Consider the following 12715-nt stretch of genomic DNA (forward strand, 5'->3'; position numbering starts at 1 on the left):
GCACAACCCCCCCCCCATTTTATTTGATTCTTTTAACATTATTATAAAAACATTTTAATATAATACATTTTTACAATTAAAAATGACAATAAAATTTACATAATTACATTTTAACCTACCAAATAAACATCATTTGCGGTGATCTCATTCCTAATTAGTCCAATGAAAATGATATATTATGCCCACACCGAATAACAACAAAATTAGTATCAAAATTAATATATGTCGATAAAAGAATTTAAAATCATATTTTACGGAATAAAAATGAGATCACACCGAATAACAACAAATTAAATTAGATTCACTATCAAATTTTATTTTATTTTATTTCTTAGTATATCTATCGGAGCGAACGTAATAACACTCTATATTCTGTAGGCTTATTAAGAAGTAAATGTTGTCTATGAATTTTAAAATTGCACCATACCCAAAACGAAAATCAAACCCTCAACTATTGATTAAGATAAGAAAGATCCTTGCAATCTCACTCAAATCCTGTGATTGACTATCAAATTTTTTAAAATATATTATACCCATACAAGTTAAATCACACCTAATAACAGCAAAAGTAAATTTGACTTATCAAGATTTTCTAATAAGGTTAGTCAACTGACGCATTTGATGTACGCATAATACTAGTTCGAACTCAACTTTTGATTAAAAAATGGTTTTATAAGGTGTACGACTTTAAATGGGAGTGGAATCGCACAAATTTTATTTTTCGTGCATAACTATAATATAGATGAAGAATAATATCACTACAGGAAAACAGACTTTTAGCGGCGTTTTTTTTTTTGCCTTTAGCAGCGCTTGGGACGTCGCTATATGTAACGCCGGTAAAATTAGCGGCGTTTTTTTGAAAAAAGCGCCGCTAAAGACCACGACTTTTAGCGGCGCATATAAAAAACGCCGCTAAAGACCACGACTTTTAGCGACGCTTTAAAAAAACGCCGCTAAAGACCACGACTTTTAGCGGCGCTTTTAAAAAAAAGGCCGCTAAAGACCACGACTTTTAGCGGCGCTTTTGAATAAAACGCAGCTAATTTACCCTGTTTTGCAATATGTATTTTTGCACCTATATCCAACGCTCCTGCAAAAAATTCAACCAAAAACAGCAAATATACCATGAAATCCAACCAAAACCCGCAAATTTAAATAATACAAAATTATACGAAAAATATATTATATAAATTGTAAATGAATATTCAAAATATTCTTACAATAATGTTAAAAGTTACAAGAAAACAAATGTCTAAGATGGTGGATTTTGAAATTGCTGGAACATAGTCATCATAGACTGAAGTTGTAGCTGGAGTTTATTGTATTTTCTGTTCTACTCCGCCTCCCTCGCTGCTGCCTCCGCCTCCCGCACTACTGCCTCCGCTCTAAGTTGAGAAATTTGCTCATCTGTGCTAGCTTGTATCTGAACTATCTGATCTTTTAGCCTCTGAACTTCAGCTTGACTTTGACTCCCGGAAGGCATGTATTGGTGCGAGGTGGATCCAAAATATTGGGTCGGGTTAACACCAGATCCTTGAAATCTAACCCGACCATACCTTTTTGGACCCAAAACTTCATTAATAATTCTGTTATCTATATCCTCAAAATTAACAGAACTATTAGTCAAAGCAGTCGTTTCATACTCTGTCTTCTTATCTTTTAGTTTCTCCTAATAAATCAGTTAAAGAGTTAGAAACAAAATATACAATAAAAAGGAATACAACATAACATTATTTAAATTAAACTAATAAAAATGACGAATTAAAGCATTATAATTAAATATTATAAATATTTATAATGAATCAAATTTTATTAAGTAAATATACCATAATTTCTGCAGCCTCAGATGTCATCGGAATTCCATCTTTTTTCCTGTGCGTAATGTCAAAAAGCTGAAGGCGTCCAACTTTTTGACCAGACGAGGCTTCCTACAATATAGTAGTAAATATTATTTAATTGTAAAAAGTCATTAATACTTGATAGAATTAATAAATCCATAGTACCGCGGCTTGAGCTACACAAGCAAAACTTCTCGACCCTGCCGTGTGCGTAAATTTTTGTTTTTGCCTGCTGCTTGTTCCAACTCGCTCACGGTCCTACATAATAAAATTATTATTACGTATATAGTAAATACTATAAACCATAAAATTTATAAGAGTTTGCAAGTACATAATACCTCTCCTTTCTTCGAATTCCAAAATCGAACCGCATCTTCCCATTGGTACCTCAGCATTCCCGGTGGGACATTTTGCAATTTTTGTTCGAGGCTTATGGGTTTTTTAAAATATTCTTTTTTCAAAATGCTTTTATGGTCTCTCCATTTTTTACCCAATGCCTTCTTGATATAGGCATCAGAGACCTCTAAAACAAACCTCTCCTAAAAAACACAAGTTTAGGAAGTAAATATAAATGAAACTTAAACCAAAGTATTATAAATTACATTAACGTTTTGTTACCTTAATATTAGAGAGAGCTTGATTTTTATTGCTATCAGGCATGTTATGCCATGATTCGTAGTTGATGGGCAACATATTGGCATTTCGTGCTATAATGCCCAAATAGCCTGCTAAAAGTCGAGCTTCTTGTCCAACAGGCTGACCATGGCTGTTTCTAGTTACTTTGACACGCTCGACAGAATTTAAGTTATATAAATCTGTTAGGAGCGTACGTCCTCGACCTCTGCGCGTCTGACCATTTTCAGCTGAAAAATAATATATTATTACTATATTGAAATTTAAAAATAAATCAGTAATAAAATTTAATACAATTTGTAAAATAAACTTAATATTACTTTGAAATTCCACAGACTCGTCAAGTGTCTCCAGCACGCTTGAAGATCCAACAACTGTTTGCTATTCAGTACTTACTTCTTTCGAATTTGTAGTATTCTGTACAATACTAAGATCTCTTAATCTTCTTCTAGGCATTTTTCCTACGACACATAAAATAGTTAAAATTTTAGTAAGAAATAACAACAATAGTAAATATAAAATAGTTAAATTATATAACATGACCAATGTTAAAATTATAACATTACATATAAATAAAAAATCATAAAATCTTACTACATCATAAATCGTAAATATCTTCATCCACATCTTGACGAACCCATTGAAATTGTGTACTAGTACTAGGGATATTTTCATTTAAGTTTTGTTCTGGAAAAGGAAAAGTTTCTGATCTTTCAACGATGTCATCTCTACTTCCAATCCCCATGTCAAATAAGTCTCTAGGGGTGTTCCGAAGTACAACATACCAACCCTCATCAATTGGATCTTTCGAGTAAAAAACATGTTTAACTTGAGAAGAAAATACATACGGCTCGTTTATCAAATGTTTTCCAGTGTAAATTAATCGAGAGAAATTCACTATTGTAAAACCAAACTGATCATTTTTAATTCCGCGAGCAGTATTAGCATCAGCCCAATCACATCGAAATAAGACAACTTTCCATTTTCCATAGTAATCCAACTCAATAATGTCGGTTAGAAGTCCGTAATACTCCACATTTCCCTCGACAGGATTAGTGTCCCTAGCACTAGCGTAACTTGTAATTAAAGAATTAACAACTACTCCACAATTTTGAGTTCTCCTCAATCTCTCGCGATATTTGGTATGAAATCTGAATCCATTCATGATGAAGCCACTATATCTTTTTACTACTCGATTCGGACCTTGGGAAAGCCATTTAACTTCGTCATTAACGACATTCCCACTCCAAACCTATTGAATCAAAAGTAAATTGAGTAATTGTAAATGTTATGAGAAAACATTATTATTTGTCAATAAAATGTTGAATTGCATACCGTTTGGCTTAACCATTCATGAAAAGATTCTGCGAATAATCTATTAATCTCGCGATGTTGTAATCTTCGTGAGCGTGAACGAGATCTTAAGACTTGTTTGTACTCACTATGTTAAAAACATGTTTAATTCGTTAAAAAATAAACAAATCAGAAAAAGATGAATATTTATCATATTCTAGAACTTACTTGCGTAATTGTTCAAGTGCATCGTGGTGAAAAAGAACATATCTATGTGCTTGTATCCAAGATCGGTCATCTAATTCTGCAATTTCAACTTTCTCGATTGGTTTTCCATAACTTTGAAATAAATAAGTTTCGGCCAAGCTAGGATCATTGAGTCTGGCATTTCTACTTGGTCTATTCAATCTTGTTTCAACATCTTCTAAATATCTAGAACAGAATGTCATACACTCCTCGGCCAAGTAGCCTTCAGCAATTGATCCTTCCGTATAACGCTTGTTACGGCAATAAGACTTCAATTTGCTTAGGAACCTAAACACCATATACAACATTATCAAAACTGGTAACTATAGGTATAAAGGTGAATGCCTTTGAAATAAATTAGCACCTTTCAATTGGATACATCCAACGATAGAAAATCGGCCCACCAATTATTGCTTCACGGGGGAGATGAATGACAAGGTGCACCATAATTGTGAAGAAGGAAGGTGGAAAGATCTTCTCCAAATTGCATAATGTCAAAGTGGCTCGATCTTGTACTTTTTCAAGTTCTTCAACATTCAAAACTTTTCCACAAATTGCTTTCATTATATTGGACAGTTCAATTATACAGGACGTTACCTTCTTTGACATACAGCACGTAAAGCAACTGGAAGTAGATCTTGCATCAAGATGTGATAGTCATGTGATTTTAATGAATATAGTCTTCGATCTTTAAGACTTACACATCGAGATATATTTGATGCGTATGCATCCAGAACCTTTATATCCTTCAATACCGTGCAGAACATTTCTTTCTCTTCCTTTGACATTGCAAAAATTGTAGGCGGCAACCAATATTTTCCATTAGGACGTACTTGGGGATAAAGATCACGCCTAATTCCCATGTGAACTAAATCAAGTCGACTTTGAAATTTATCTTTTGATTTACCATCGACGTTCAAAATTGTCTGGATGATGTTCTCGCAGACATTCTTCTCAATATGCATCACATCAAGATTGTGGCGTAATATGTGATGCTCCCAATAAGGCAACTAAAAAAAATACTTCTTTTCTTCCACATCAGATTCATCCCTCGATCGTCTATTTGTTTGCCTGTTAGATGGTTGATTCAGCTTCCCATAACTGAAATCAATATCTTTTAACATGAATAAGATTTCAGATCCAATGATCTGCTCAGGAGCTTTTTTCAACTCTTCAGTACCGTCAAATAAAGCCCTCTAAAATCTATAGCTATGATTTTCATCTAACCACCGACGATGCCCTATATAGCAGAACTTCTTCCCATTATATAACCACTGTGAACACGTTTGAGCAGCACAACAAGGACAAGCATAACGTCCTCTTGTACTCCAACCAGATAAATTCGCATATGCCGGGAAATCATTAATTGTCCATAACAAAGCAGCACGTAGGTAAAAGTTCTCCTTTCTCAATACATCATACGTCTCAACACCCGCCCATAATTGTTTTAACTCTTCAATAAGTGGCTGCAAATATATGTCAATATCATTTTCGGGGCCTTTCTCTCCGGGGATAATCATAGATAATATCAAAGAAGATTACTTCATGCAGAGCCATGGAGGCAAATTATAAGGAACAAGGACCACAGGCCAAGTACTGTACGAGGTGCTCATGATTTTAAAAGGATTAAATCCGTCAGATGCTAAATCGAGCCTTACACTCCGAGGATCACTTGCAAAGCTTAGAAATTTATTGTCAAATGATTTCCATGCTAAAGAATCTGCAGGATGCCTTAATAATCCATCATCCGTTCGTTGATCATGATGCCACGTCATAAACTCTGCTGTCTTTGACGACATGAATAGCCTTTGAAGCCTTGGGATTAGCGGGAAATATCGTAAAATCTTGTTTGGCTTCCTTATTGACTGTGGCCCACATTCATCCTCATTAACATCTTCTGCATCTCTATTCATCCAATGAGATTTACCGCAAACATGACAAGACTGTTGATTTCTCCGATCACCCCAATACAACATGCAATCATTTGGGCAACTATGAATTTTGTTGTACCCAAGGCCCAAATCTTTGATCACTTTCTTCATGTCTTTACATGATTGAGGGATTTTTGCAAACGGGAACATTTCTCTCAAAAGCTCTAACAGCATTGTCAAAGAGTTTCCGGTCCACCCTCCCAAACATTTTAAGTGGAAAAGGCGAATTCAGAATGACATTTTCGAAAATTTTGATCCCTCATAAAGTTCTTCATTCATTTCACCAAGTAACGTGTAGAACTTCGCCACTTCTTCATTCGATTTTTCATCTGGTACACTTCTTCTCATTTCCATAAAAGTATTCCCACCGATATTATAATCATCGGATACAACATAGTTTGGTGGAAATGATTAGAAACCTTCACTCTGCATATTAAATGCATCCCGCATCATACCTTCCATGTCATCTTCTCTAACATATTGATGGTAACCACTATAAGGATATCTTGGATTAATCGTCGAAGAGGCTCCACTAGGTGTACACTCTCCATGGAAAATCCATTTTTTATACCCCCGAATGAAGCCATCAACAATTAGATGTTCGTAGACAACTTCACGATAATGCCAATAGATATTGCCATACTTCTTACACGGGCAAAGAATCATATTCTCTTGGCTTGTATTGTGAAATGCAAAATCTAAAAAAAATTGCACTCCATTTTGATACTCGTTGCTTGCCCTTGAGAAATTCATCCAAGTCCTATCCATTTCGTAGTTGTTGAAGTCTAAAGTTGGCAATAAGTTACACAGGTAAGTTGTTTATTATGTAAGTCTTGATATGATATATTTTTATGTTTTATGTAAGTTATGTAGATTATGTAAGTTATGAAATTTGAACTTTAAACTATATGCTTTTAAGGAAATTATTAGATTAAACTACATGTATTAGTTAAGTTATGTAAGTTGTTATGTACATTATGTGAGTTATGTAAATTATGCAAGTTATGTGAGTTATGTAAGTTGTTATGTAAATTATGTAAGTTATATGAGTTATTTAAGTTATGTAATTTATTTAAGTAATGATCAATATTAATACTATTTTGATAAAAATTAGTTATAACTTTTAAAGACATTTAAAAATATTAAATATTAAAATCAAACATTATTAATATAAAAAAATAGTAATTTGAATATAATAATATCGAAAAAGAATCGTAGTTTAATTTTTATAAGTAAATTTGAAATAAATTAAGGTTATATAAATATTCAATAGTAAATGAGATCGATAGAACTTTTCCAAGTCTTTTTGAATTTTTTAAGATTCATCATACGTGGCGTTGTTACACCTAGGGAGGATCCATTATATCTTACAACTCAATATAAGGCAACCCGTCAGGTTTCCAGCCTATATACTTTGAATCTTTAAAATATTTAAAATAAGGTTGGAGAGAAGGTCAGCTATTGTTGTAATTTTAATGAACAAGCAAGCTACATGGTAATAAATATTCAATAGTAATTGAGCTCGATAGAACTTTTTTCAAGTCTTTTTGAATTTTTTAAGATTCATCATACGTGGCGTTGTTACACCTAGGGAGGATCCATTATATCTTACAGCTCGATATAAAACAACCCGTCAGGTTTCCAGCCTATATACTTTGAATCTTTAAAATATTTAAAATAAGGTTGGAGAGAAGGTCAGTTATTGTTGTACCTAGAACAGATGTCAATGGCTGTGGTGTATTTAGTTGCACCAAATATTAATTCAGGTGCTCGATAGTACCTAGAACAGATGTAAGATTATAAGAGTAGCACCAAATATATTTCTGTTTAAGCAAATATAAAAACTTTATCTATATCAGTACCAAATATTAATTCGAAGATTAAATGGCAGATTCAGTTGAACCACTAGTTGCAGGAGGAGCAGGAAGTAGAAACTGATGCTGAATCTGGTCCAAACAGAAAGTGTTTTTTTTTAGTGAAGCAGCAATGAAAAGAAAAATATGATATGCCTTTGTATATATGCCATAGATATTTTGGGTTAACCTCATCTGAATTCTTAAAAGCATCAAAACTAGATAATGGATTCTAATTTTCCCAAATAAGCCAATTTAATTATAGAGAGAAATGAATCAAGCTGAAAAATGAATGTCATTTGCCATAATACAGCTACTTGCTATATTATGCCATGATACAAGCAAATAACATAATTATAACATGAAAACAGAAATATTGCATATTGTATATAATACAAATTATTTATGTATCAAATTTTATAAGAATATAAAATAATTTAAACATGACCGCATCATGAGAAAAACGAATGAAAATAAAATAAAATGGTTGTTTGTAGGAGATTTATGAAGAGATGAGAATTAGGAGAGAAGAAGAGAAGAAAGCAGGAGAGAAATAAGAAGAGGAGTGAAGGAAAACAGTTGGGAATTGGACCTTAATTTTTATGGGTGAAATTAGTATTAAATATGATCAAAAAACTTTAAAAATAATATAATTGAAGAAAAATAAAAATGAATCACGAAAAAAGTAATCCTATAAACCGTAAAACAAAAATGAGCAAACCAATCGTGAATTAAGAAATGAAAAAATAGCAAAGGAAGACAGATATGTGTGTAAAATTACAACACGTAGCCAAAAAGAAATGTGTCCCCTTAAAATGTTTTCATATTGGACGTAAGTTGACGGTTAAAAGGAAAGAAAAATGCACTTCCACTCTTATTGATTTGCCTGTCTATTTCATCTTTAATATAAACAGCCAAATATTTTATACCCTTAAGGATGGGCAGCTTTAAATGTAAACGATTCATAATTGTCAACCCCAAATCCAATGCCAACTATATCTACTTTACGAATTTACTACTACTGCTCAATGCTTGACTAGGGAAAGTACTGCTGTTTCCACGTATATTAACTTTGTCATTGACTTCAATTAATTAAAAACTATTTGATAAATTGAATTTCAAATTTAGGATTGATGGTCACTCTCACTATCACATCAATAAATTGCTACCCTACTCCTAATTACTATAGTCTATCAGTAAGTTTTTAGGTCTTTGTTTTTATTTCAAGAACAATGAACCATTTGAACCACATTTCAATTTCCCTCCTACTTTCATCATGCTAGTTTTTTGTTTTTTTTTTGGTGGGAACTCAAGAATTGTCTAGTATTAATGGTAATGTAAGGGAATGATTAATGGAAACTTGAAATAATCATTTATGGAATTTATGCATATACAACTTTTCAAAAAAAGTCTAATATTAAGGAATTTTAAAAAAAATTAAATATATATTGTTAGCAAAATTTAATACACATGTCCTATTGGTTTACCCTTGAGTGCAGCAGAACAACAAAGAACCTGTACTTTCTATATATATCTAGAGCTTTTAGTAATCAGTATTTGAACTGTTACAGACAAATGCAATCAATGTATTTGTTTTATATTGTGAAGTTTGTCAATCAAAAAAAAAAAAGAAAAAAATTACCTTAAGTTTTATTCAACACAGAGGGTCCCATCAACTTCACCAGTTCCCTGTTTACAACCCTACAAGACCCTTTAGCCTGTAATAATATGTCTTTTACCTGCAAAATCAAAAAAATAATAATACCTCATATCAGTTAAATCTTGAATTGATTATGGTTTTGCAACTTAAATAAGAATTTGCCAATGTTTGCTTATGCAAGCTAGGCCATGATAACCCTTAAACCCATCCAAGGAGTTAGGCTTGATAGGTTTGACCCTCCTAAGTTGGTCATGGCTCAACTGAATTTAAACTTAGGCAAAAAAAATTTAAAAATGAATTTGAATCGAGACTTGACCCATGTACAAATTTAATGTCCCTGATTCAAACAAGCTTTATGAGGACTTGATACGAATCATTAGAACACAATGCGCTGAAGGGATCAAGCAGAAGCTGCAGGCAAAACCAGGTTGAGTTCCTGGTCTAGCCCAAAAAATAGACAAGGCAAGTGATATGCATTAGAGTTTAGAGATAGCTTTTAGGGACGATTTTCAAAGCTTCTAGGGACAATTTTGTCGTCCCAAAATATGATTTAATTTTTGATCTAAAAAAGAAAGAAAGTATATGATTTTATCCCCTGAGATGTGACTTAAAGCACCATTCGTGAGAATATTTTTGGAGGGTTTCACTTTTGGACAACAAGATGGTGATTTAGATTGTAGCATTTTCAATTGTGACCTGTTTTATGAAAAGGTTACAAATTGAGATGATATGAGAAGAAGAAAAAAAAAAGGGAACCTATTTGATTTATCCACCTTACTTACTTTTTTCTATTACATGCCCCATTTTCCTTTCCTATAATTTTGATTTGATTGTCATTTGTGAAAGGGTTCATCTCCCGTATCCTTTAACACTGCTCCAAAATATGATATATTATTACATGCTAAATAATATATCAGCTAATACCCTTTCAATCTTTGGCAGTTTCCCTCCTACTTAGTGCTTAAGTTTTTTCAGATTTTTTACTTATTACCAGACACATGTAACTACATGAAACTGAAAACCCCCAAAACCTGGTTCCCACTTAATGAATGAAACTTGGCCTTATATGTATCTACTGCTATTCTATATATATATTTGATAAGATAAAGCAATTTCCATATACCATACTAGGAAAACGAAAATCCTATATATATTATTTAGAATACTTTTATTTAATAAACTCATAATTGGTACAAAGACCAGAGCATGAAGCTTAAGAACAGTGCAAAAAGAGCTCAAATTATTGTATAACAGCTTATACAGAATTATAGCAAGGTAGCTCACTTACATTAATTTTGGTGGATAGTCGAAGAACATATATGACTGCTCTAGCGCATACAGTTATACTAATGGTGTTTTTTTTTCCATGGAAATAATATCTGGTCGACAGTAATTATGAGTTAATTTTCTTTTTTTAGAGTTAATTGTATCTTAGAAATGAGCAACTCTTCAATTGTTTTGTCAGTCGGATTGTCCATGCTCTGTTCTTCGATCTTTCGGTGGATATGAACTAACCTTTAACCCAAATAGATTCCTATCATAGCTCAAATCAAGATACAACAAACAACGATTCAAAATTGTGTGAACATGATACGAGATCTTTGTGTTCGAAAAAATAAGTGGCTGAGGATTTTGCTTTCGTGGTTGTCATTGAGTGCATTCAGACACAATTGCCAACCCAAAATGAATATCCTACAACTTGGTTGACCGACACTTCATCCAACTTCATCCAAAATCCATAGGTTAAACAAAGAAGAAATAAATTGTTCTCAAATAAAAGCACAACTTACCTGAAATTTTACACTCCGATGAAGCAAACGAGTAACCTCCAAAACAGAAAAGCGATTCAATTCAGATGCATGTTAGCTCGACAATGAATCTTAACCGTGCCTGCTGATTCTTTTAGGGGAAATTTAGGGTTTAGAAGAAATTACAGAATTGGGGAAATCTATTTTGGGGGAAATGGGTGTCGGGCATGAGAAAGAAGCAAACACTTCAAGGAAAACGGCACCGTTCAAGGTAAAAAATTATGTTTTTTTGCGGCGTTTTTTTAAATATCCATTTAAAACGATGCCGTTTACTATTTTAATTTTTTGCGGCGTTTTTTTTATCCCTTAAATCTCCAATTTAATTTTACTTAAATCCCTTAAATCTTTATAAATACTTAAAGTAAATTTATTTAAACCTAATGATATTGTTTTAATTTTTTTTATAAATATATACATGTTATTTTCATTTGATATTTATTAATTTTTTAAATATAAACAAGCTAAATATTTTTAATTATATTTTTTTCTATTAGTTGTTGAATTATATGTAAGTTGTGGATTTAGTCCTTTTACTTTCATTTTGTTATTTTTAGTCATTTTAATTTTCAAATTTTAAAATTGTAGTATTAATTAAATGGTAGCTATTAAATTCATTAAGTTTTGCTATTTCTAAAATCTAATGTAACAAACATATTACTCACAAAAAGCCAGTTATGGATTTAACGGTTGTCATTTGTGTCAAAATTAATAATTTAAAATTTTAAAAGTATATATAGGGACCAATAATAATCTAATTGGATAACATGAACTCAACCTACAACTTTACACACAATACCAAGACTAATAGCATAATTTAACCAAACATATATAATTGCTATCATTTGAGTCACCATGACTAAAATTTTAAATTTTGAAAAGTACAAACGATAAAATTGATCAATTTGAAAAATACAGGGACTAAAACTATTCAAATTAAAATATAAGGACTAAATACACATTTTACATATAGTACATGGGATAATAGCATAATTTGCCTTTTTTTTTAAAATTAATACAACTATTGATTCAAACCCATACATATGAAAATGACGACGTTTACTTTAAAGTACTATGTTTTTGCGGCGTTTTTTTTAAAACGTCGCTAATCCCCTAAATCTTCATATAAAACGACGCCGTTACGTTATACTTTTTTTCTTTTTGTGGCATTTTTTTTAAAAATGCCGGTACTCCCCTAAAAATCCAATTAAAACGACACCGTTTTCGTTAAACTGCTATGTTTTTTGCGGCATTTTTAAAAAACGCCGCTACTCTCCTAAATATCCAATTAAAACGACGCCGTTTTCGTTAACTGCTATGTTTTTTGCGGCGTTTTTTAAATAAACGCCAGTAATCTCTTAGTTTTTATATTTCATTTTTATTTGTTATATTCTATGACAGTTTTAAGTTTAAATTTCACTTAAATAAATTAAGTGTAGAGGAATTAATTTGAATT

At 32.0% G+C, this 12715-nt stretch overlaps 1 protein-coding gene across 7 annotated transcripts; it reads right to left on the reverse strand.

Annotated features, from left to right (window-relative positions):
- Positions 1–1169: 1169 nt before the first annotated feature.
- LOC121204545 (uncharacterized) lies at positions 1170–11490 on the reverse strand. Of its 7 annotated transcripts, none has more exons than XM_041074544.1 (10): positions 11245–11490; positions 9437–9533; positions 7804–7887; positions 7653–7721; positions 2792–2932; positions 2457–2701; positions 2177–2377; positions 2004–2096; positions 1827–1928; positions 1170–1669 (listed from the first exon to the last, which is right to left on the reverse strand). In XM_041074544.1, exons 6-10 carry the CDS (start codon positions 2529–2531, stop codon positions 1334–1336), a joined length of 807 nt encoding a protein of 268 aa, XP_040930478.1. In that variant the 5' UTR covers positions 2532–2701; positions 2792–2932; positions 7653–7721; positions 7804–7887; positions 9437–9533; positions 11245–11490; the 3' UTR covers positions 1170–1333. The 7 variants fall into 7 exon arrangements, with proteins under 7 accessions (XP_040930478.1, XP_040930477.1, XP_040930476.1 ...); XM_041074543.1 differs by having other exon boundaries at positions 2792–2888; positions 11245–11448; XM_041074542.1 differs by lacking the exon at positions 7653–7721 and having other exon boundaries at positions 11245–11448.
- Between the last annotated feature and the right edge of the window lie 1225 nt (positions 11491–12715).

The sequence above is a fragment of the Gossypium hirsutum genome, chromosome A08 (genome assembly GCF_007990345.1).
Source record: "Gossypium hirsutum isolate 1008001.06 chromosome A08, Gossypium_hirsutum_v2.1, whole genome shotgun sequence".
NCBI lineage: Eukaryota > Viridiplantae > Streptophyta > Magnoliopsida > Malvales > Malvaceae > Gossypium > Gossypium hirsutum.

Coding starts and splice junctions, on each gene's coding strand:
- LOC121204545 (XM_041074544.1), bottom strand. CDS start 2,531: ATGTTGCCCATCAACTACGAATCATGGCATAACATGCCTGATAGCAAT. Junction 1,929..2,003: donor CTTGTGTAGCTCAAGCCGCG/GTACTATGGATT, acceptor ACTATATTGTAG/GAAGCCTCGTCTGGTCAAAA. Junction 1,670..1,826: donor CTGAGGCTGCAGAAATTATG/GTATATTTACTT, acceptor CTGATTTATTAG/GAGAAACTAAAAGATAAGAA.